Source organism: Colletotrichum costaricense, assembly GCF_030867565.1.
Source record: "Colletotrichum costaricense strain IMI 309622 chromosome Unknown Scaffold_9.1, whole genome shotgun sequence".
In the NCBI taxonomy this organism is placed as follows: Eukaryota; Fungi; Ascomycota; class Sordariomycetes; order Glomerellales; family Glomerellaceae; genus Colletotrichum; species Colletotrichum costaricense.
Window position 1 is genome coordinate 2,194,917 of NW_026848238.1, and position 23,419 is coordinate 2,218,335.

At 54.0% G+C, this 23,419-nt stretch overlaps 11 protein-coding genes across 11 annotated transcripts; 6 read left to right on the forward strand and 5 right to left on the reverse strand.

The window, feature by feature from the left end:
- Positions 1-453: 453 nt before the first annotated feature.
- Positions 454-1,739, forward strand: CCOS01_09541 (HVA22 family TB2/DP1 protein; the record flags this gene model as incomplete). Its single annotated transcript, XM_060457699.1, has 3 exons — positions 454-482; positions 640-789; positions 863-1,739. 3 exons carry the CDS (start codon positions 454-456, stop codon positions 1,737-1,739), a joined length of 1,056 nt encoding a protein of 351 aa, XP_060312399.1.
- A 550-nt stretch (positions 1,740-2,289) lies between these two features.
- CCOS01_09542 (uncharacterized protein) lies at positions 2,290-3,417 on the reverse strand (the record flags this gene model as incomplete). The annotated part of the gene is made up of 2 exons (XM_060457700.1): positions 2,290-2,557; positions 2,789-3,417. The coding sequence occupies 2 exons, from the start codon at positions 3,415-3,417 to the stop codon at positions 2,290-2,292; spliced, it is 897 nt and encodes a 298-aa protein (XP_060312400.1).
- Positions 3,418-3,937: 520 nt separating this feature from the next.
- CCOS01_09543 (uncharacterized protein) lies at positions 3,938-4,526 on the reverse strand (the record flags this gene model as incomplete). Its single annotated transcript, XM_060457701.1, has 4 exons — positions 3,938-4,006; positions 4,098-4,162; positions 4,268-4,299; positions 4,462-4,526. The coding sequence occupies 4 exons, from the start codon at positions 4,524-4,526 to the stop codon at positions 3,938-3,940; spliced, it is 231 nt and encodes a 76-aa protein (XP_060312401.1).
- Positions 4,527-4,788: 262 nt separating this feature from the next.
- Positions 4,789-7,074, forward strand: CCOS01_09544 (biotin-protein ligase; the record flags this gene model as incomplete). The annotated part of the gene is made up of 5 exons (XM_060457702.1): positions 4,789-4,825; positions 4,885-5,503; positions 5,555-6,154; positions 6,237-6,508; positions 6,575-7,074. 5 exons carry the CDS (start codon positions 4,789-4,791, stop codon positions 7,072-7,074), a joined length of 2,028 nt encoding a protein of 675 aa, XP_060312402.1.
- Positions 7,075-7,989: 915 nt separating this feature from the next.
- CCOS01_09545 (glutathione S-transferase) lies at positions 7,990-9,145 on the forward strand (the record flags this gene model as incomplete). Its single annotated transcript, XM_060457703.1, has 3 exons — positions 7,990-8,219; positions 8,286-8,686; positions 8,772-9,145. The coding sequence occupies 3 exons, from the start codon at positions 7,990-7,992 to the stop codon at positions 9,143-9,145; spliced, it is 1,005 nt and encodes a 334-aa protein (XP_060312403.1).
- Positions 9,146-11,617: 2,472 nt separating this feature from the next.
- Positions 11,618-13,342, forward strand: CCOS01_09546 (uncharacterized protein; the record flags this gene model as incomplete). The annotated part of the gene is made up of 2 exons (XM_060457704.1): positions 11,618-11,707; positions 11,765-13,342. The coding sequence occupies 2 exons, from the start codon at positions 11,618-11,620 to the stop codon at positions 13,340-13,342; spliced, it is 1,668 nt and encodes a 555-aa protein (XP_060312404.1).
- Positions 13,343-13,372: 30 nt separating this feature from the next.
- On the reverse strand, positions 13,373-13,996 carry CCOS01_09547 (uncharacterized protein; the record flags this gene model as incomplete). Its single annotated transcript, XM_060457705.1, has 1 exon — positions 13,373-13,996. One exon carries the CDS (start codon positions 13,994-13,996, stop codon positions 13,373-13,375), a length of 624 nt encoding a protein of 207 aa, XP_060312405.1.
- A 529-nt stretch (positions 13,997-14,525) lies between these two features.
- CCOS01_09548 (uncharacterized protein) lies at positions 14,526-15,836 on the reverse strand (the record flags this gene model as incomplete). The annotated part of the gene is made up of 1 exon (XM_060457706.1): positions 14,526-15,836. The coding sequence occupies one exon, from the start codon at positions 15,834-15,836 to the stop codon at positions 14,526-14,528; it is 1,311 nt and encodes a 436-aa protein (XP_060312406.1).
- Positions 15,837-16,550: 714 nt separating this feature from the next.
- On the reverse strand, positions 16,551-18,551 carry CCOS01_09549 (uncharacterized protein; the record flags this gene model as incomplete). Its single annotated transcript, XM_060457707.1, has 4 exons — positions 16,551-16,563; positions 16,688-16,865; positions 16,946-17,568; positions 17,629-18,551. 4 exons carry the CDS (start codon positions 18,549-18,551, stop codon positions 16,551-16,553), a joined length of 1,737 nt encoding a protein of 578 aa, XP_060312407.1.
- Positions 18,552-19,383: 832 nt separating this feature from the next.
- On the forward strand, positions 19,384-19,494 carry CCOS01_09550 (uncharacterized protein; the record flags this gene model as incomplete). Its single annotated transcript, XM_060457708.1, has 1 exon — positions 19,384-19,494. The coding sequence occupies one exon, from the start codon at positions 19,384-19,386 to the stop codon at positions 19,492-19,494; it is 111 nt and encodes a 36-aa protein (XP_060312408.1).
- An 803-nt stretch (positions 19,495-20,297) lies between these two features.
- On the forward strand, positions 20,298-23,135 carry CCOS01_09551 (uncharacterized protein; the record flags this gene model as incomplete). Its single annotated transcript, XM_060457709.1, has 1 exon — positions 20,298-23,135. One exon carries the CDS (start codon positions 20,298-20,300, stop codon positions 23,133-23,135), a length of 2,838 nt encoding a protein of 945 aa, XP_060312409.1.
- Positions 23,136-23,419: the final 284 nt, after the last annotated feature.

Consider the following 23,419-nt stretch of genomic DNA (forward strand, 5'->3'; position numbering starts at 1 on the left):
TGTCTGCTGTGTAAGCTGCCGTGTACCTTGCCTTACACACCCGTCCGCATCCGCAATCCTGCATCTTCCATCTGCTTGCTCCTCCACAGCTTTTGATTAAACCCTTTTCTTTCTTTCTTTCTTCCATTCTGTCCGTCACTCCGTGTCTCGTCCCGCGGCTGGCTGACACTCATAGTCGAGATCCTACCGATACTCACACATTACCTATCAAGCTAGACGGACCTTGCAACCTCAAACGCTACCCTTCGCTGCTCATCCCACGTCAGCCCCCCCGCCTGACGTCGGCTTGTGCTCCCTGCGACAGCTGCGCGCGCTGACCGAGCCGTGCAAAGCTACCTGTGCCGACAACGCTCTTCCATCTCTTCTTTAGTTCCGAGCAAACCTTCTTCTTCCCTCTTACACCTCTACCTCCTCTCCACCTTGACGACCTTATCGAGCCCTCATATCGCAACCATGTTTGACATATTCGCCCACCTCTTATCGTGAGTTCCCCTCTCCTCCAGGCATGCGCAATGGGTGCCAGCATACCTCCATGACACTTGCGATACCCTCGGCGCGGCTTGAACTCCACAAGCCTCAACCTTCAGTCCTGCTGGAACACTTTGAACCGCTCGACTTACATGGAATTCCACCTCATAGATCCATCGCTTCCTTCCTCTTCCCCCTCTTCGCCTCTTACAAGGCCCTCAAGACCTCCGACCCGGCACAACTGACACCATGGCTCATGTACTGGGTCGTCCTCGCCTGCGCACTCCTCGTCGAGTCCTGGACTGAATGGATCCTCGTCTGGTACGTTCTGACTCGCAGACTGCAACCAACATCCAGTCTCCCTCTTCCGACCAACCACTAACACCAGCCACAGGATCCCCTTCTACGCCTATATCCGCCTCCTGTTCCTCCTCTATCTCGTCCTTCCCCAAACCCAAGGCGCCCGCATCATCTACCAAACCCACGTCCACCCTTTCCTGCAAGACAACGAGGCCCAAATCGAAGAGTTCATCTCCGAGGCCCACGACAAATTGAAAGCCGCCGGCATCGCCTACCTCAAACGCGCAATCGAGCTCATCAAGACAAACGTCCTCGGCCTGCCCCCAGGCGACCCCGAACCCGCGCCCCAGCCCTCCGCTGCAGCCGCTCCTGCCGGCCACCCACCGCAGTCCTACACGCAGTCCCTTCTCGCCCGGTTTAGCGTCCCCGCCGCGCGCTGGGCTCCCGCTGCCGGAACAGGCCACACAGGCGCTGACTTTTACAACCTCCTCGCCGGCGCCTACTCCGCCGCTACCGGTGGAGGACAGCACCAGGACCTGTCCAAGTCTGGCTCCATTATCCCGCCGAACCTCCAGGGTGGCGAGAGGACGAGCTTCATCGCCGCCCAGCGCGAGCGTCTCGCCTTCCTCCTCAAGGCTCTCGAGCGTGAGGAGGCAGCGACGTCATCGTCAGCGCATCCCGAAACTTTTAGCCGCTCCCTGGGGAGTATGCAGCTTGACGGCAGCGAGGAGGAGGAAGTGACGCAGAGACCGCCGAGCGCGCACAGCGGACTCAGCAAATCGCGGAGTGAGACCGATTTCGAAAAGATTGACGCCGAGAGCGGGGCCGAGGACCTCGGTGGCGATGACGAGGACGGATCCGTTAGGCGGAGGCAGACGAGCGGGGGATCGTCGTGGATGCCGTGGGGATGGGGCGCTACACCGACGGCCGAGAATCCCGAGGGTGGATCTAGCTCGGGCGTGCACAAGTGATTGCCGCCCTTCGGATGTGACAACGGCGTTTGTCAATGGGAAATGGAGTTCTTTGCGCGGCGGTTTATGGTAACTTTTTGCATGATTTAGATGTTCGGCTTGGGCGAGGGATATGGAGTCATGGTCGATTTATGATACACCCGAGAGTGGATGTCATTCCGGGACCAGCAAAAGCCTGCGCTCCCGCACGATTCCCAACCAAAGGGGGGCTGAATAGACCTGGGAGTCGCTTTCAACAGCCGACCACCGTTCCTGAGAGAGTGGCCTCTGTAGTGATTGTGTCTTAATGTTTTGATCGACCGCTATGCAAAGGTCTATGCATCTACAGCCCATACCTCTATCCCGAGGAGGGCCATGATATACGTCTAATATTACAGTTGAGATCCCTACTCTTGCGACCCATCTTACACATATCCCACCCATCTAGTCTTATTTATACAAATTTTTTATCCATAAGGTCTTTGCGGGCTCGCACGATGCCCGTCACGTTCCCCAACAGCGCGGAACTGACCTCTTTGTAAGGTTTATCGTCCTTGGGCGCCAGACACTTTTAGTTGGTCTTCTTGTAAGGGTACGCCAACGGCACGTCTTTACGCGTCCAGACGAGCTTCTTGCGCTTGGTGGTGACGTGCTCGGCCCAGACCTCGTCGGCGTACTCTTTGCGGAACTGGCGGATGAAGACGGGGTCCCAGAGGTCCGAGGCGACGCCGAGGTCTTTGCAGCAGCGCATCAGGGCGTTTGATTTGCAGCCTTCGACGGCGGAGGGGAGGTTTTCGACGGAGAAGTAGCCGTTTTCGCCCTGGGCTTGGGAGATGAAGCTGTGTGGATTTGTGGGTTAGCTTTGCCTTGCTTGATGCAATTTCAGGATAGTCCGAGTGGGGGGGGGGGGGGGGGGGGGGGGGGTGGGGGGGGGGGTGTGGGGGGGGGGGGGGGGGGGGGGGGGTGGTGGGGGGGGGGGGTGGGTGGGGGGGGGGGGGGGGGGGGGGGGGGGGGGGGGGGGGGGGGGGGGGGGGGGGGGGCAAAAGTCCAAGGACATGGAAAACACGTACCGTCCTTCCGCGATGAGAGCGTATTCTCTAGTGACGACCTTCTCTCCGACGACAACATCGCCCTTGGGTACGAGGCCCCACCCGCCTGGACCAAAGGCCTGGTTGAGGATGCGGCGGTACTTGATCTCGGGGAGGTAGATTATGCCGTCGGGTTTTACCTCGACGTCGGACGGGTTGACGGGTTGGAGGAGGATGTCGACTACTTCCTTCGGGAAGCGAGCTGTGCCTAGGCCGTGGTAGGATGTTGACCAGTCTATTGGCTGCTGCTGTTGCTGCTGTGTTTGTGGCGTTTGCTGCTGCGGCTCTGGGGCGGTTTGGGATTGAGGAGTGGGAGGAACGTATGCTGGTGCTGTTGGGAACGTTGTCGTCGCGGGCGCGGGTGTGGGTTTAGGTGCTGCTGCTGCTGCCGCTGAGGAGGAAGAGGATGGTTTCGAGGCCTTCGCGGCTGGGGAGGGTGTCTTTCTGGCGTAGCTTGAGGTTGTTGTGCTCTTTGCGGGGGACGGGGCGGCTGCGGTTGCGGAGGCGGCTTTGTAGCGCGAGGTTGTGGCTATGCGCGCGACGGAGGTGAAGGCTGTTGCTGTTGCTGTTCGCGATGCGCGGAGGAGGGGGCGCATGGTGAAGGAGGCCATTGTGTGAATGAAGGCGACTTTTCGCCCTGGAGAGTGAGTTGCTTGGGAAGGATTAAATGGCGTGTCCGGGTGTAGGTGGAAGAGCTGTGGGACATGCGCGCGCGCGTGGGAGAAAGGGACGGGCGGGAGAGAGAGAGCGAGAGTGAGGTGGTTGAGGGTTGCGCGGTGTCGATGATGCTCATAGACTCCCGGGGCGGCGTGTAGGATGAAGGAGGATTAATGAAATTTGGTCGGCGCGGGTGAATGCGGCGCCCGGGAGGCGGGAGGAGCTTGGGCCACGTTTTTGGAGCGCTAGAACACTGTGCGAGCGACTTTTTCTTTTTTTTTTTGCTTCATCCCGTCGTTGTTGGCGTCAGTCCGCTTTGGGACAGGCAGTGAGTGAGTGAGTGAGTGAGTGAGATGGTCAACGGGAATGAGATGAGTTGCGATTCGTTTCGTGATGATTTTTAATCTACAGTTGTTGATACAAGTGGTGTACAAGCTTCAGATAGCGGACCAAAGACTCATTCTCGGAGTTGGATCACGCATCCTTTGCGTCCGTCCGGCGATCGTTGCCCTGCTGCTTCCAACAGCTCTTGAAATGCTCCATCTAAGATAGTATCAACCATTGTCAGCTTTAGTTCATCATGTACCTCATTGCAGCGCGAGACAAGAAGAACATTCGGAAGAAGCAGACATACCTCGGCCGTACACTGCCGCCAGTCCTTCTTCTCGAAATAGCAATCTGTCAACTTGGCATTCTCGTCTACAGAGACAACCAAGGTGGAGGTCAAAGTTAGCGCCGTGATCCAACTGTCTGTTCGCGATCTTTTCCGCTGCGATCCGGAGAGAGAGAGGAGTCGTTGCGTACCTGCGCAACCCGTGCTGAAGATGCGCTTGTCCCTGCATGGTCGTTAGCCTTTGCTTCTTGTTTACTTGTCTCTCTCTGCTCGTTTTCCTCTTCTACCTCTGCCTTTCTACGTCGTGAGCAACATCAATTTGCCGTACGAGACAAGACAAACTCGACGAGTTGAGAAGAGCAGAAGAAAGGTCCATTCTACGTACCAGTCATCAGGCTCGTCGTCTTCCGTCGACGACTTCTTCGCCGTGTCACTCTCCTGCTTGGACATCTTTTTTATTCGTCTTCCTCCTCAGAGTTAATTGTAGGTCGTTGAGCAGACGTTGTTGTCGTCTTGTGTCGGCGATTGAATTGTTTTGCAAGGTGCGAAGTGAGTTCTCATTCGAAGTAGCACCGCCGGAACTTTGTTGGGGGTCCCAAGACAGTGCCGAACCAAACCCCGAAGCTACAACGACGCTCGCTACTGAAACTCACTCACTCACCACCTTAAGACTCATCTCATCCCTCATCGCCCTCACTCACAGACTCTCACCATGGCCTCACGTAAACTCAATGTGCTGGTCTACACCGGTACCTAGTCCCCCTCCCTCAGCTATTATACCCCACATTGACTCACATACAACCCCTAGGCACCGGCACGACCGTCGAATCGGTTCGCCACTGCATCTACTCCCTCCGCCGCCTCCTCTCCCCAACCTACGCCGTCATCCCCGTCGCCGAGGCCGCCCTCCTTAAAGAACCCTGGCAGCCCACCTGCGCCCTGCTCGTCATCCCGGGCGGCGGCGACCTGGGCTACTGCCGCGTCCTCAACGGCCCCGGCAACCGGCGCATCGCCGACTATGTCCGCCGCGGCGGCGCATACCTCGGCTTCTGTGCCGGCGGGTACTACGGCAGCCGCCGGTGCGAGTTCGAGGTCGGCGATCGGACGCTCGAGGTTATTGGGTCGCGCGAGCTCGGGTTCTTCCCGGGGACGTGTAGGGGTGGTGCGTTGAAGGGGTTCGAGTACCATTCTGAGAGGGGCGCGAGGTTGGTAAGGTTGAGTGTGAAGGAGGGGTTTGGGGAGGGGGATGAAGTGTTGAGTTATTATAATGGCGGAGGCGTCTTTGTCGATGCTGAAAAGTTTGAGAATGTGGAGGTTCTTGCGCAGTATGCTGATGAGATTGCCGTTGATGGGGCAGCTGGGAAAGCGGCTGTGATTCACTGCACAGTCGGCTCTGGCAATGTCATCCTGACCGGCCCTCATCCAGAGTATGTTCAACCTGTACTCCTTTCAAAACCCGTATGCTAACAAATTTACAGATTCGCAGCGGCAAACCTCAACCCCCAACCCCAAATCCCCTCTTACGAAGCCCTCGTCTCCTCCCTCGCAGCAGCCGACGCAGCCCGCGTAACCTTCCTCCGCGCATGCCTCTCCCGCCTCGGCCTAGACCTCAGCGCCGACCCCTCCGCGCCGCCCTCCCTCTCGCGCATGCACCTCACCTCGGCGAACCACGTCGAGGTAGGCGAGATGCTCGCGTCCTGGGAAGAGGCCATTACCCGTGAGACCGGCCAGGGACGGGATGCCGATGAAAAAGAGGAGTACATCCGCGGCGAGCACGACGTCTTCCGCATCGAGAAGCTGTCTTCGCGGTGGGATGTCGACGAGCTCAAGCAAGCTTTGCCGTCTTCTGGTTCTGGGGAGGGAGGAGAAGGTCGGATGCTGGATTATGATGCCTTGGTCAAGGTGATTGTCCCGCATGAGGAGGAGTGGCCGGACGCCAAGGAGACGCCGAGTTTCAACCATCGGTTGTTCTATGGCTCACTCAAGGAGTATCGCGCGATTGAGCCTGCGGCGGAGGAGTGGGGCGACACGCTCATGTATGGTGAAGTCGTCACCAGCACGAACACACTCATGGATAAGTATGGCCCCCTTCTCTTTGCCTCTTTGTTCTCCCACGAGGAATCATGAAAGCCCTCTTTGCTAACGGTAACTTTCTTCTAGGAACCCCAAACTGCTTGCCCACCTTCCAACCGGCTTTACTCTCACAGCGACAACGCAAGTCGCCGGCCGCGGCCGCGGCACAAACGTCTGGGTCTCACCGGCGGGTTGCCTCATCTTCTCGACCGTCATCAACCACCCGGCACATCTTGCCGCCTCTCATCCAGTCGTCTTCATTCAGTACATTGCCGCTATCGCCATCGTCGAGGCCGTCAAATCGTACGACGCAGCCTGCGGCGACGTTCCTGTGAAACTCAAGTGGCCCAACGACATTTGTAAGTATACTCTTAACCAAACGCCATGAAAGTGCTACATAGAATTGTATCCTGACAACAACAAAGACTGCCGCGACCCAGCCTCAACCCCCCAAGACCCCTCCTACGTCAAAATCGGCGGCATCCTCTCCAACTGCGCCTACTCCCAAGGCGCCTACCAAATCGTCCTCGGCATCGGCATCAACACGACAAACTCGCGCCCAACGACCTCCCTCAACGCCATCGCACCGGCACCACTGAAGATGGCGGGTGGCTTCCGCCTCGAGTCGCTGCTGGCGCGGATCCTCACCCGCATCGAGGCGCTCCACGCGCAGTTCCGCCGCGAGGGGTTCTCGCGCGACCTCGAGGAGCGGTATTACAAGCACTGGCTCCACTCGGGGCAGAACGTCACGCTCGAGGCTGAGGCGGGCGCGAAAGCGAAGGTTGTGGGGATTACAAGGGATTGGGGTATGTTGAAGGCTGTCGAAGTGGATGGGATGGGGAGGGAGACGGGGCGGATGTGGGCGCTGCAGAGTGATGAGAATAGTTTTGATTTCTGGAAGGGGCTTGTGAAGAGGAAGTTGTAGGTCTGGATACTGTGACGGGTATAAGTGAGGCTTGGCATCTATAATTATCGAAGTTGTGGCTGGCGACTTCATCTGGAGCGTGCAATAGATCTGTGCGGATCGTATCTTGCTGGCTTGCTGAGTGAGTTGAATACCTTGGAATACTTGGAAGATCATCCTGGGTGACAAGTCAAAGGGGTGGCTTAAGGAGGCACAGTGAGAAAGGTCCATGAGGGAGCAGAACGACCGTCAATCCTCAACAGCTACAGCCGCAAGAAGGAACTCCTTCCCAGAGGCTTAAGGTGGTTATACCCCTAATCCTGAAGTCAGAGCTCATGAGTTGCTGAAGCTGTTGCTTTCGAGCCTCCATGGAGTCATTCGTTTTTCCTTTCTTATACCTGCAGCACCACGCATCGCATTTCTCGCCCAATTCAAGTTGACAGTTCGTCTCAGGGGATCAACTGCGGGAGTGTCCGGGTGCTTACGGTCAGCTTCATGCCACATCTGGATAGCTGCACGGAATGCATTCCGGCTTACACCCCCAAAACTAACCCATCTGACATCTCGAATAAATGTCTTCAAACGCCTCCGTCATCATGCTCTGCAAGCCTTATTCAATAATCGAACTGTCATGGGAAAATTACTGGTAGTCGGCTTATACGGTGCTCAAACCCCCGTCGCCAGTCTCACCATCGGCCTCCCGGAGCCCCGATCTCTCCGTCTTACACCCTCCACGTGGGAACTGTGCCGCCCGTCACCTCGGAGACAATGCGGAAACAAAAGTACGTGAGAAATCGTAACGAAACATGCCATTCTAGAGGCTAAAACCCCCTTGGCCCACCCAATGATGACAGGCTGCCTGAACGTCAAACCTGTGAGGAGTACATAAAGTATTAAATAACCCCAGTCTTGCGACCTCACTACAGATCATCAATCATGAGCGCAATTGAGATCCTCGGGCGACGCTTCCATCGCTCAATTTCAACTAACAGCAGTATTTCATCATCAAATCTCACGCTCAAGCTCATCGCCACTACTCAAGCTCGCCATAGATTTGCTTACCCCGCCACGCCTACCCGCAAACTCACAACCGCGCGATTCTTTGCAACATCACACCAACCCTTCAAAATGGCAACTGAAGAACTACCAAAAGTGAAGCTCTACTGGTAACCCCCCCTCCCCTCATGACACGCTCAAATCCTTCCCTCCAACGAAGACTCACTAGTCCAAAGGCTCAACGACTCCCGCTCCCAAAACACCCTCTGGCTCCTCGAAGAACTCAAGATCCCCTACACAGTCCAACTCTTCCGCCGCGCCCCGAACCGCCTCGCGCCCCCCGAGCTCGAAGCCGTTCACCCGCTCGGCAAGGCCCCCGTGCTCGAAATCACGCCCGCATCAACCGACGAGGACCCCAGCCCTGCACCGATCCGGCTCGCCGAGAGCGGGTACATCACGCAGTACCTCGTCGAGCACTTTGGCCACCGGAAGCCCGGCCTCGTGCCGCCGCGGTGGAAGGCCGGGCGGGAGGGGAAAGTCGGGGGCGAAACGGAGGCGTATGCGCGGTTTTGGTATTTGTTGCATTATGTTGAGGGGAGTTTCTTTCCTGTGATTGTGCAGTTTCTTCTCATCAATGGTAAGCACCTCTCCCTCCCCTTGGATACATATTCACTTCCTGTCAACCTCTATCATATGAGATCCTGACCTAGATTGACCTATAGTACTCAAATCATCCAACGTTCCCTTCCTAATCCGCCCCCTAACCTCCCTCGTCGCCTCCAAAATCTTTTCCCTCGTCATCTTCCCCAACGCGCAAAAGCACCTCGCCATGCTCGAGAACTATCTCGAGACTGCGCCCGGGGTATCAGCCGGCGGCGGTGGGTTTCTTTGCGGACCGGAGCTCACAGCCGCGGATATTCTCATCAGCTTTGCGCTCATCACGGCGGACGCGGAGAATGCGTGGGACTCGATGGGTAGTTGGCCTGGTGGGTCGGTGAAGGCGGCGCATCCTGTGCTGTTTGAGTATGTTGAGCGTTTGAAGAGGGAGCCTGGGTATTTGAGGGTTGTGGAGAAGGTGAAGGAGATTGAGGGGTGAAGAGGTGGTGATGAGAGAGTTCCTTGATCTTGAGTTGCTGCTCCACGAGGGATCACTCGACATTGCGATGCTTCAATTGACCATGATACTCTCCGGCAGTCGACGTAGGCGTCTTGTGACTGATGAGGGTCGGACCGGCGCTGAACATTCATTATCATCATCGTCATCATCATAATACTCTGATTTCCCAGAAGGAATGAAAGTATCATCTTCAGATATTAGTCAAATTAACATGATTCATGAGCTCTCAAATTCTGAGGCCTATGATTTTCAGAATCCATTGCCATCAAGATTGCGTGAACTAAATTCATCACCAAATTGAGGTTTACATGGGTATGGAACTTAGAGTGCGAGATTAGCCCAAAACATGCACCATCCAAGTCCGTCAAATGTGAAAAAAAGACTAAGAGAGAAGGATTTGAAAAGCAGTAGCACGTTTATATAATGGTCATGGTGGTAGGGCATGCGGAGTCTCAAGCTTCGATGCCGCGTGGGATGATCACGGCAGTCTCGAGTGCAGTGAGGTGTCTCTGCTGTTGCACGTTGCACAGACTCCCCGGCAAATGGTTGCAGCTGGCACCGGTAATACGGCGCATTTGATCCCACCTCACCCATGAAGAGAAGAACTCGGCCAGGACACATCTAATAAACCACCCGACACAGATCTCCCACCCCGCCAAGCGCGAAGACAAGCTTCTAGATTGGCCCTTTCAGCTCCTCGGGATGATCTTGACAAGGCCTCTTTTAGAGACCGGATTCTAGACGCCGAGAAGCACAGTCTCCGCCATCAAGCTTCTGGCACCCGTGAACCTTTTGTGCGCTGTCGCAGGAGCAATCGACGCAGACACACAATAGATCGCTATGGCGGGGGTGACGGGCCGGAAGCCTAGGTGTCTTCTATGCTACCTCATCACCCCATCAGAAATTGTCATCAAATAGGGCGGTTGATTCTCTCGGTCCCTCTTGACACATCTCTCCGATGAGGTGTCGTTAGCCGAGTGAACTTGAAGGGCAGAGGACGCAAAGAAGAAGCTCCGAGGATGCAGAAAGTAGCCGTGTCGGGACTACCAAGAGAAGAGAGTGGATGGGTGAGAGATGCATGACCTGGCAGTGGTGGGCAGAAAATGCAATCGCCGTTGCCCGTCGACATCGCCATCGCCATGAATCGTCTGGGTTTCTTTGTCCACCGCGCAATTATCCGCTCATCCACATATTCTGCGCTCTACGACAACAGACAGAAACTGTGGGCGATTGCGTGTTGAACTATCGCAACAAACCTTGAGACGAAGCATGCCATCAGACTAGAACATTGAGAAACAAACCGGTCCCACCAATCGGAGCGGCAATCAAGCCAGGTCCTTCCGGATCGGGAAAGTCCCGGACGGCACTCCGTGCTGCCATGCCACCATCGCCTGCGGGGTGGCACATGTGTTCGCGGGATTTGCGGTGTGGAGGGGTCGAGCGAGAATGGAGGTGCATATCCAGATGCCTGCGGATAAGAGAATGCAAAAGTTTGTGTGGCATCTCTGACCCCGCATCGACGAATTCGACAGCGACTGGTGCGGGAACTCACTCGAGTTGGAGACGTCTCTTGTTTTCCCTATCTATGTCTCGTCTCTCTTTCGAGGTTATCGTGAGATGACAGCCGGAGTTGTTTCACTCTCAGCCATCAAAATGTTTATCCCCGTTTCACCAAGATGAGATGACAACTGAGGTGAAGCTGAAAAAGTGACAGGACACATCACTCACGAACCGTTCAAGAAAGCTGAGTAGCTGGAATGTGAATATCCATCCCCATCCCCCTCCATCGGCCTCTCCCGCCGAGAACCCAAAAGAAACAGATGTCCATCCAATCGCGATCCCAGCCGTTTAGCCTGGGACTTGCATCTGGCACACTTAACACTCACTCACTCGCTCACTCACCTTCCCTTTTGCCTTTTCGGGCAGACATGGACAAGCCCACAAAACCCACACACACATGCGCACACTCAAAGGCAGACAGATAGACACATCCACACACCAGGAGCCAATGCGCCCGCGCTGACGAATTGAGTTGGTTGTTCTTCCCTTCGATGAGGAAACCCCCCCACACCCGGGAACAATGGGTGGGCCGGGACTCGGGAGATGCTACTCCAGGGTCCTGTGCCGGGCTAGGATGTTCGCCGCGTGAAGTCAACCCCGGGATGGGGTTTGGACGTGGTCCCGCATGACGAGCATGGAGCTTCCTATCCTAGTAGTTGAGGCCTCTCTCATGTCTGCTATGAAAGACGTCAGCCCTGCTCTCAGTTGCTATGAGACAAGATACCGGCCTTGGTCTTCTTCCCTTCCTCATGTTGTCGTTCTAAGTCTAGACTTCACTCTCATGTACTGGAAGCATGTAATTCCTTCGTAAACACCAGGCGTGGAAGATCGTAGGCTTCAGAATCACCAATATCCGACTCGTCGGCGACTGTCGCAGTTGTCTTGTTCACGATGTCGAACTCCAGCATCAATGCCAACCTCACACACCCTCATACACCGTCGTCGTCTTCAACATTATCACCGACGATTCTCAAGGAAATCGTAAGTCACAATCCCATTCATCTTCTCGAATGACAGTTATCTCACACCGCATCACAGCAAGATGCAAACGTCCCCCTCTTCATGACGGGCCTCCTCCTCCCCCACGCCCTTTGCACCATCTTCATCGCCTCCCGAATAGCCTCCCGTCTCTGGGTAACTCGCAAATGGTTCCTCGACGACACCCTCATCCTTATCGCATGGCTCTTCTCCACGGCCCTCTGCGTAGTCTACAGCATCACCGCCACCACGCCCTCCCTCCTCGGCGCCCCTTCGCTATCTTCAACTGCCACAGCCGACACCGACGCAAACCCGTACATCATGCGGACCTACCTAGGCCTAATCTACTACCAGCTCGCCCTCTGCCTCACAAAACTCTCCATCCTAGCCTTGTATCTCCGCGTCTTCGCATCCTCCTCCCGGCCCCGCGAACGCCTCCTCGCCCGCGCCGCCGTCGCCTTTGTCCTCCTCTACACCCTGCCCTTGCTTCTCATGTCCTTTCTTCAATGCAACCCCGTCCAAGGCCAATTCTTCAGCCGCCCGGTGCCAGTATGCTTCCGCTTCCCAGACCTTCTCATCGCCAGCGCGAGTCTGCACTCCGCCACAGACGCCTGGCTCGTCGCCATGGTTGTCCCCTCCGTCGCGCGTCTCGACCTCCCCCGTCGCCAAAAGATTGCCCTCGCAGTCGTCATGAGTCTCAGCGTTCTGGTGATTGTAGCAAGTATGGTCCGGCTACAGCTCAGTCTGCACCTGCACTACCGGCCCACCGACGACGCCGGCGTCCGCAACACTCTCGGCTTCTTCGTCATGACGGTGTTGGAATGTGACCTCGCCGTCATCTGCGCCAGCGCACCCACTCTCCGCCCTCTACTGGCGCGCCTCTTCCCTTCCGTGATGATGAGCAGCGCAAAGCGGCGCTCGCTCGAGGCCGGCGGCGCTGAGACACAGAGCTTTGATCTTACCAGCCTGACGTACCATGGCTACCCCTGGACGGAACCCAGCACGCCCGCCGGGTTAGCAGCGCGGAGCCGGAACGCGAGTATCGCGAGCCACTTGAACAAGCTGCGCATGCCGGCGCCGCCGTTGCCGACGCTTACCATGGCGCAGCTGGGCCCCGCGAAATTGAGTCTGGGAAATCTTTTGATTACGGGTACGGCGCCGCGGAGGCCGGGGCGGAGTTGGCATGTTGCGGAGGACGGGAAGCCGATTCTGTTTGAGACGGCGGAGAGGAGGGGGGCGGCGGCGGCGGCGGGGTATAAGACCCAGGCTTCGTCGATTTATTCGCAGGATATGACGTGTAGTGGGGATGAGTCGTGGCGGGAGGAGGAGGAGTTTGAGAAGAAGGGCGGGGTCATTCTCAAGACTATGAGGTTGAGTCTTCGATCTGAGTATGTTACGCAGAATGAGACAGACGGAGGAGACAAGGAGACGGGAAGTGTTGACCGTTCGAGCCCGACGTCTGGATTCAGTGGCGATACCTGGGCCGTTGACAGAAGCAGCTCAGGGACGGCTGGGGGCGATGGAGGCGGTGGGAGAACACGCATAGGGAGATTTATGGAAGAGATACCCCGGGAAGAAGCAGTTGAGACGCCAGAGGTTCCCAAGAAAAGCCCTTTGAGGGATAGTCGACGAAGATAATGACCAATACAGATTGACGATTTGATGACTCTAACGAAGGCTCCCCTCCACAAACCTCTTCAAGTCGTTCCCCTGCGTCTCAAACCTTTCTTGTAGAGTACCCTTCAGCGGTAACAGCGTCGTCGCTCCGGGTAGGTAATAAGTCTCATACGACACCATCCTGACCGACCCATTTCCTAAATCTGTCAACAAGTTGGGATGCTCTGCCGGCAAGAATGCGCCATCGAGTCCATCATCGTTGCCCCACGCGTTGACGGCTCGTGTAGCGCCGTCGTCACTGCCGCACACATTCGGCGCAAGTAAACTGATGACCTCGGTCGAGGATGTATTGACACCAGGAATGATACCAGCTGTGGTGAAGTTCATCGATAGGCCGGGGTACACGTCCCCCAGTCCCTGCACATCGGGCGGGAGGCCGACGTCGATTACAAAGGTGTTCCAGGTACTGTAGCGGCGGAAGTCGAGAAGCGCGTCGTAGATTTTGTTGATGGGTGCGTTAATCACTTCTTCGGTGCAGACTGTGAAGAACGCGCCTGTGAGATCGTATGAGGGCGTAGGGAGGATGGCGCTGGAGCTGCAGCGTAGGGAGGCGATTTGGGATAGTGAGGCTGAGGCGGTCACGGCAAAGAGCCATGAACTCGAAACGCCACGCATTTTGAGACCTTCCAAAGAATTTTCCTCGAACCTAGTTTGGTCTACCTGGGGAACAGCGATAGAAGTGAGAGAAGATATGTTGGCGATCGAGGGCAGAGCGTCGATGATGTATCTGTCTAGGGTCTTTCAGCTTACATGTAGGTACCCAGGCGAGCTGAAAACTCCATGACGTGGCCATGCAGACACGAGCGCCCACTACCTTACGTGAACCCTCAGGCACACATATGGAGAGTGGGCACTTTGCCAGACATGAACACGCAGCAACTCTACTCCCACCTTAGCTGACGATCCTACCGACCTCCGCCAAGTGGAAATTGCAAGCGTCGTGACATCCGAGTCTTGGTCTTTGCCATCTCAACTCTCACATTTGGTTGGGGTGCTAGACAGTTATCACAAGCGAGTAAATATATTTACAGGGGAATATGGAATGAACGTTAAGCCAATTCAATATCCTCGCTCTTTATGGACCAGAAGTTGAGTGAAGTGGAATTATTGTATATTGTGTATTATCATGCTACGGAGATCGTAATTATACGGCGTTTTCAGCACCCTCTTCGTGCGGGATAAGTTCTGTCTGTGGGAAGGGCCACGAGGAAAGTTCGAGGGGAGGCAAAACCGTTGATAAGTTGTAGTCAAACATTCCAAATTCATCAGGCCTATGTTCCACGCTTGGTAAATCGCGATCAAGAGGGAAATCCGCTGTAAAGGACTGGCCCAAGGCTCCCGGTTGATGTAAACTGGCAAAAGATTGCGAGCCAAGCACTGCCCTCTCTTCTGACCCTAATGTTTGAATATCCGCTGGAACATCCGTAGGTACTGGGCGGATGTTTTGCTGTGAAACGGATGCAGTTGCGAATGAATCTGTCCTTGGTTGGAAGTGACTTCCTATCCCAATACCGCTGTCCACCAATGACGCAGCGGGTGTCTCATTGCGTGTTAAATTGCGGTTTCGACCTATTCCTGAGTCCGAAGAGCCATTCGTGCTGAAAGTATCGCAGAAGGAATCCAAAGACTCTGAAATAACTCTCCTTAAGAGCTGCTCCTGGTCGGCGGCCACCCTGCCTTCATCTAGCAGTCCAGCAGCACGAAGATTCTGGACAAGGAGCGGCTCCGCGTGTCGCGCACAATGCTCCCGAAATAGGCAAACTTGCATAGCAAAAGCGGAATCTAGGTAAGCGGATTCAGGGCGTGGCTTCTGGGGGAAAACGATATCCCAGATTGCGAACCATTGCTGTTCTTCCGACAACTCCGCGTTTGCCTTTCTAGAGAGATCGCGGCTTCGTCTATGGGTAATTCCATCTAGCGCTCTCCCCTCAGGCGCAAGTTGGCAACCGAACCCGTCTGGTTGCGACACGTGCTGCGTGAGGCTTTCTTCGTCATCGAAGATTCTCAGGCAGCGGTTGCAATAATCGTCGGGGGTGTGCTTTCTCTTCAGGTGCTGCTTGACGTCCCGGATTCGTTTGAGCTGGAATCGTGAACAGGCGAAATATTTGCTGGGGCTCATCTTTCCAAATGGACAGGCCAGAAGCTTGATGTGCTGTGACGTTTTCTTAGACCTTTTGGAAGGTCTTGGATCGGTCGCGTCCTCTTCTGAGTCTGAGTCGTCGTTTTGGACATGTTTCCTCTTTCCACCTTTTTCTGCAGGCCCTAAAGATGCCACGATGCTGCGAGAAGACGATGAAACTGCCATTCCGTGATCTTGTCCACTGCCATAAGGTGGGTTCTCCCCGTCAGCTGCATATCGAAAGCCTGAAACGAGGCGGAAAACCACGGTATTCAAGACTGCCCGTATCGGATTGTCACCTCCCAGGGGCTCAAGTTTTTCCGATGATTCCGACATCGACAGCAAGTCAGATTCCAACAAGGATTCGGTCGATTCACACGGATGAATCCCGTATGAGCATTGGCACGAAACCCGGGAATTGGCATCATCGTCCCACGAAAGGCGCGTGACAATGTCTATGTCTCCAGTTTCCCCTGTGAGCTTCCCCGACGACGCTGTGCTCTTCGGGGACTCAGCTCCATGTGAGTCCATTGCCAATGAGCTAGAGGAGCTGGGGTACAGGCCTCCATCGTCTTTGAACCTACATGTAGATTCTCTTCTTACTGTTGACACGGAGTCATCTGCGGATTGTCAAAACTCAACGGTCGTAGACAATATGTTACAGAAAAGACAAACTATGATTTCGCTTACCTGCATCCAGACGGGATCCTCGGCATTGCCCAATTATATGACGGCCGCTCAGAATATTCTCTAGATCAATAGTTCTCCCGCTATATGCACCTTTGTGTGCCTGATTGCTAGGTTTCGAGCAAACGCAAGATAATTTCCGAGCACTCGGGGTTTCATGCCAGAGATACACATTCTGCACTTGCTCCACAAGAGAAAGCTTCTTTCGTGTCCCATCCAAACTGACTTTGGAAGCGGATCTGGAGTCTTTTCCTAGAAAATCTAGGAGATGGTGAGGAGAGACTTCAATACCGTTGAAAGCCTTCGGTCGGCGCAAGATAGGATACCCGGGAATGAGAACAACGTTGTCGCTTCTTAGTAACTCTATCCATTGAGACTGTTCCAAGAGTGAAAACTCGTCGAAAGCAGGTTTACCGACCCCGATATCAAAACATACACGGCCCTAATGAGATCAGAATACATGAAACGACCACTCTCCCTGGAAGTGTATACCTACTAACACATGAAGCGTAGCTATACTCATGATCACGGGAATCCGTTGTAGGACATTGTCCATTGATTGGTGAGGAGGGGCGTTTGCATATGAAGTCTGCAGCCATGCAAGCTGCTCACCGCACTCTGCAATGGTGTGTGCAGTACCGCGGAGGTTCATTATGAGAGTACCGTCTTCATAAGATGCTGATACCCGGGTCTCGTCATGCAAAACATCTGTACAGCAGTGAGCATACCCTCATTACTAGCCCAGAACAAGAGCTTACCTTCGTGAATTATGCCACTATCACCGACAGACGCCCAATGCACCAAGTTGAAGATCGTTCTCCAGGTTGAAGGCCATGTTTGCTTCATGTAATCCTCTACGGATGCTGCCTGTGCATCTCCGGAGCAAATTGTTATGACAATGGCCTCGTGCAGAGGGCTTTCAGATCTGAACAGGTTGAGACCGGCTGCGCCAAGGAGTAGCCATCCCGGCACTCGAAATGTTACGGAGTGAGTGTTTGGTGGTCGGCTTTTACTAATCTTGCCGGTTGGAAGGTTCTCTAAGATCTTACGCCGTAGAATTTCACGATGGTTGAAACCTTCCGACTCATCGAAATCTCGCCTGAGGGCCAATTCTCTTCGCAGGCTATCGATAAGCCACTTGAATGACTTGCTCTCTATGACGGTCTTGTTGTACTTCGATAGTTCCGCCGTGTCTATGGTATCTTCTTCGTCCGTAACCCCCACGAAAAGCTCGTTGTCGCTGAGAGAGGTCCCTACTTCCGTCGCCTTGCTCTCCCACAGGGCAAGCTTCTCGCTTAAGGGCATGCCGTCTCTCTTGTCCGCATTCTCTGCCGAAGCGTCGACACAGAGGACCATTGAGTCAAGTTGCGTTGCAATCTCCCTGTCTTCATTCAGTCTTCATGCGGATGTGTTCAAAGGATTTTATATGAAGGGAACGCACCGGCTACGTTTGTGTACGAAGTGCATTATGTCCCGGTTCACCTGGTCCGAGGATTCAAGGCCAAGTTTGATAGAAAAATCTTTGATAAGGACCAAGAGGCGTTCGGAAAGTGACATCCAGTGATCCAAGTCGATACTCCCGCTGAGTTTACTATGGATAGTGCTGGACAACTCGGAGATATACCGCTGCGCTTGATCCTTTGCCACACTGCTCGCTCCTGAGTATACGGTTCTAGCATCAAGGTCATTTCCGTCATAGCCAGGTGTATTAGCACCTCCCAATTCCATTCCCGGGAGATTGCTAACGTCGATCCCTGACGCATATCCGGAATCAGTGAAAGGGGCTTCTTGCTTCGCAGGAGTCGGCAGGGACTGCGAGTAACTCCCTTCTATTTCTTCCAATTTTAACGCATTATCACTATTTATGGTCCTCTTCTCGTTGTCTTGGGACCATAAGTGATCGTTGATGGAGTGTTTACTTGTCACTGTGACCCTTGAGGCAAAAGATGCAGCGTCGTAATTTGGCCCACTACATCTAGGTAGCATGCCTGGGACTGGCTGCTGCATGTCTTTGGTGGGCGAATGGCCCTGCTGACCATTCCGCTTTCGAAACACGAAATTCCCCTGTGTATTGTCAACAATCCGTTGAAAACGAGCGAGCTCTTGGGGTTGAGCCTTTCCATCTGCGACTCGTTGCATCAGCTTTCGAAGGTTAGGATTTAGTGACGCCATTTGAGCTAATTGCTGAATCAAAGCTCTGACAGTCAGCTTCTCATCAGAGCTCCTAGCATTCCGAGCTTCCTGTTCCTTCGGTGATTGACGAGAAGTCGGGTCAAGGAATTGCCTCTCCGTCAGGTATCCAGGCGAACCAGCCGGCTGGCGCTTTGCTTGACCAGCCTGGTCAGCAAGAGTCGGCGATGCCATCGTTCCTGCAAGTATATTGAAGCACCTCGCTGAAAGATCAGTGGAAAGAGGGTACGAAAATGCTGCCAAGTCGGCGTTCTGTTCAGAAAAGGGATGAAGAAACTGCGAATACAACGGCCGTTATGATGCTGTGCGTCTCTGCTTGCGAGGGAAACGGAATCAGGGCAAGAATAAGAGGGGAAAAGGAAATTTCAGCTTCTACACATCAACTTTAACGTGCTTATGGCCACTGCCATCAAGGGGTGCCACATGCCGGTGCCTCATTCGCTGGAGCGATCCCGACCAAGTACTTGGAGGCAGGGAATTCTACCAATCACGACCAACCCAAAGCACAATAGTGCTCTTCATATCGAAGACAGTTCTTGTGCTCTGCTGGAATACGGTTGCTAGAGGCTTTTGGACGGGTTTGCGGTCAACGACTAAGACTTCACATCGCGATCATGTAGGTACTAGGTATTTGGCCATGGAAGAGCACTGCATATAATTGGAAAATTTTAGCTATTAAAGAAGCAGTTGAGGAGATGCTCAGATCAAGTAGAATGGAGTTGTCCATAAATAGATGCAGAGAGGCTTTGATCAGAATTACGACTTCGTAATACAACGAGATTGAGGAACGAATTGAAGTCAATTCTGTTCAGACCACCTCCAGTTACGATGTCAAAAAGATCCAGATCATTGGCGACCATGGCCGATGACACTCAGTAAGTTTTGCGTCAATATTACACACTCTACTGCCCCATCATAACGATTAAACAGAAAGGACTTCTTCGATGTCTCCTCATTCAGATTGGAACGATTTTTAAGCGATCTACCTACGGTCGGTGAGGTTGTGATGATGAGCCGCTCGGCAACCCCCATATCTACGACACAGCGCAGAACAGAGGACATGAAGCTGGCCATTCGTGACTGGGAGGAGTCATGGTGCAGAGCGAAACCCAATTAAGACGAGATACAGATATCGGAATCGCAGAGGGAATGGGTGTTGTGATAATCAGCCAAGACAGGTTGGCCATAACTATCGATGTATAACGATGGCCCTCGATGCGCCAGTAAAGTGGATTGGACCATCCTCAATAGTCAGTCGGATGTTGCCGAAACGTCAAAGATGAGTTCACTGGTCGCATGAGCAAAAGATTCCGAAACCGAGAATCGAACTCGGGGCTATGCCTAACCTCTCACAGAGATGAGAGGGCATCATGTTGGCCACTACACCATATCGGATGTGGATACTGCTGCAGATCCCCTATAGTGACTACTATGCAGGGATCCGTTGGCTCATCGGGTTGAATAGCGAAATCCGAAGTTATCCATAGTCAAACGAGCTTTGAATAGGGAAAGTGCATCTTGAGCTTTCGCTTGTGGAAATTGTGTGGCGGTTGGAGCTCGTGCTCAACGTGAACTAGGCCCGAGCGACCCCAACCTAGAGAAGGGTGAATGTCGCCAACACTAAGCCATGTTGGTATGGTGGCAAGTCACCAGCAACTATAATTGAAGACCTAGTGAATTCTGATTCCGACCGCATGGCTCTACTTACTTTTGGGGAAGTACTAGTGCAGGGGTAACAAGTCTTCGGGTCTACACTAGACCTTGATTTGTGACTATTCATTACGTCGTGCCCTGTAATTTAATCATTCTCGAAGTGGCTTACCTCAAACCGAGATACAAATCTTACAAGATCTCCCGCCTTGCTCAGAGAAAAATCCACCGTCATGCTCGCGCCTCTCTTCGCTTCCATGTGTCACAAACATGGCTCACACTCGTTTGAATCTATACACGGCAGCCCGCCTCTTGTTCTTTCTATTGTCCCTTGTGAAAGCTCTTCCCAGCAACTCTCCAATCGAGGCCCGCGATGGCTCGTACACATACTTAGCATGTTATACCGATGCAGTCGCTGGTCAACGAACACTGGGAGGGCCAGCAATCGCCGACGACACCATGACAGTTCAGAAGTGCAGCTCCTTCTGTACAAAGTACAGCCACTTTGGCGTCGAGTACGGCAGAGAATGCTATTGCGGCAATACAATCCAAAGCCAAGCGCTTGCAGTCGACCGAAATGAATGCAGCTTCGCCTGCTCTGGCAACCCCTTGGAAGTCTGCGGCGCTGGAAACCGTATGAATATTTATACCAATTTGGGGTTCTCTAGTCCGAAGCCCGCCACGCTCGTTGACCATGTCTACTTGGGTTGCTTCATCGACAACGGCGACCGGGTGCTTCCCAACAAGCCCTTCGCTTCCGACACCATGACAGCGGCATTCTGTGCTCAACACTGCCAGGGTTACACCTACTTCGGTACGCAGTGGTCGCGAGAGTGCTACTGCGGTAACGTGGCGCCGCAATCTGCTGCTCCAGAGTCTGAATGTTCATTCACTTGCTCCGGGTCCGATGCCGAATCATGCGGCGCCGGCATGAGACTCAGTGTTTACGGACCGCCGGTGGTATCATCGCTCCCCGGCACAACTCCCTCACAAGGCTCAACGCCCTCTCCCGTCTCACCAGCGGCAGCAGCTACCGTCTCTGGGTACGTCTACCAGGGTTGCTACACCGATAACCTGCCTCAGCGCGTTCTCACTGGAGACCTTGTCCGCGATCCCACGATGTCCCTCGAGAAGTGCGCCTCGTTTTGCAGCACCTCCCACTACACCTACTTCGGCGTTGAGTTCACGGGAGAGTGCTATTGCGGGATGGCTTTAGATACGGCCAGTGCGAAACAGTCAGAGGTTGCGTGTGCAATGAAGTGCGGCGGTGACGGCACAGAGATCTGTGGCGACGCCAACCGCATATCAGTTTATGCTCTACCGCAAACATCAACGATTCCAGTCGTCAAGAACTTAGCAACTGTCGGCGGCTTCTATTACTCCTCTTGCTGGGTCGATAACGTGGATGGGCGTCGCTCGCTCTTTGCAAAAGACTACAGGGCCGACGATATGACTGCTGAGAAGTGTGCTAGTTTCTGTCAGGGGTACAGCTACTTTGGTCTGGAGTACTCCCGAGAGTGCTACTGCGGCAACACTGTCGGCGGTTCCATGGCTTCAGAGAAAGACTGCGGGCACGTCTGCGTGGGAGACTCTTCGCAATGGTGCGGAGGGGGCGATCGTCTTAGTCTCTACAGCATCAATCCGCCTATTATTTCGTCATCGTCGTTCTCAATGACATCAACCAGCTCACTTGACACAGCGAGTGTTGCCACATCTGGATCAACCCCGTCTACTCAGAATACTTCTTCAAGCTCCTCCAGTCTTGCAGTTCCTACTACCTCAACAGGCCTGGAGTCTTCCGCGACTACGACTTCACCGACTGCCTTCTCTTCATCGGAAACGACAGGGAGCTCACCAACCTCAACTTCCTCCATCTTTGACAGCTCCGGAACATCTTCAATCCCTAGTTCCACTGCGTCGAGCACCTTGAGCATGTCCACGTCCCCAACATCGACCTTTACCTCGTCCTTCACTTCTTCAGTATTAATCTCATCTTCTAGCTCAAGCATCAGTAGTAGCTCAACCAGCAGCAATGGCATCGTTTCCAGTTCTACCACAAGCTCGGCCGCAGCGGCAGCAAGCACCTGCAACCCAGGCTACCGAAATGACCTAACCGCTACATTTTCAAAGACCTTCGGCAGCGCCTTCGACCTTCAGACATGGGCGGTGACCACTTCGTCCCAAACTACTTATTCATATGTCCAAGGCGACGCAAATGCTTTGGCCTACAACATGTCCTTTGCCTCCGTCAACGCCGTCCGCACCACAAAGTTCGTTCAGACCTTCAACGTCGTAAGAGGCGCAACGTATCAGGTGTCACTCCGATGCCAACTCGGCGGGACGACGAGTCAACCCCCAACTGCCGCAGTGCAACTTGCCGCCCCCTCGACCACCGTTCAGTCAGTCGTGACCCAGTCAGCCGACTCTCAGCAGCTCCAAAGCTGGCAAACAGTTACTGCTGTGTTCACACCAGCTCTCGATGCTATGACCGTCACGATCAGCGCGACAAGTCCGAGAGGTGCAGTGGCGTGGGTGATTTTTGACAGACTCGAAATGAAGATGATCACGCCCACAACCAATGTTGCACCAATAGTGAACGGAGAAGTTCTCACGTTTGCAGACGTTCGCTCAGGCGCAGTCACGTTTCCCAGCTGGCTCAAGAAGCCCGCAGAAGGGAACATCGTCTACGGGGCCAAGCCTGTCTTCGGGTTCGCGTCACCGGGGTACAAAGGTGCGGGAACCTCGCGGAGTGTATGGTTCAATAATCAACCGCCATTGACGGCAAATTCTGGCGGACCGGTATTCTACTTTGCTGGGTACGGCGGAGATGGTTTGAAATATCAGAAGTACGTGATGCGAACGCGTGTGCGATCTGTCAGTAGCCAGGGCTGCTATCTGTCGATGACTAGTTATGATGGGGGACGTACTCAGGTGGCTGGGTATTTTATCATGGACGGCTGCGAGCAACAGTGGCAGACGATTGAGTCGGGGTCTTTTACACCTGTTTATGACTTGCTGATACAGGCGCAGTTCAGATGTCCTTTCTCTCTTGGATTGAATGCAACGTTCTGGCTGGACAACATTGAGATGGTGCCAGTTGCTGGTTGAAAGCAGGTACAGGTAACAACTAGGGCTCTTCGATCCCGGATTGCACCGGACGACACGAGTAAGGTAGCCTCTTGATAGCTACATGTGTTGGGAAGAGATCTGTAGTTTGAGTCAATTTGTACGGAATTAATGATTGCTTCTCATTTTGACTACTTTATGTTGGTAGCTAATGGATTTGCTGCTACGTACTTAAGGTAGGCAAAGTCGAGACGGAACTGATTAACCCATGTCATTGCGCAACTCTGATCATGGGATGTAACAGCTCTCATCGCGCACCTAAGCAT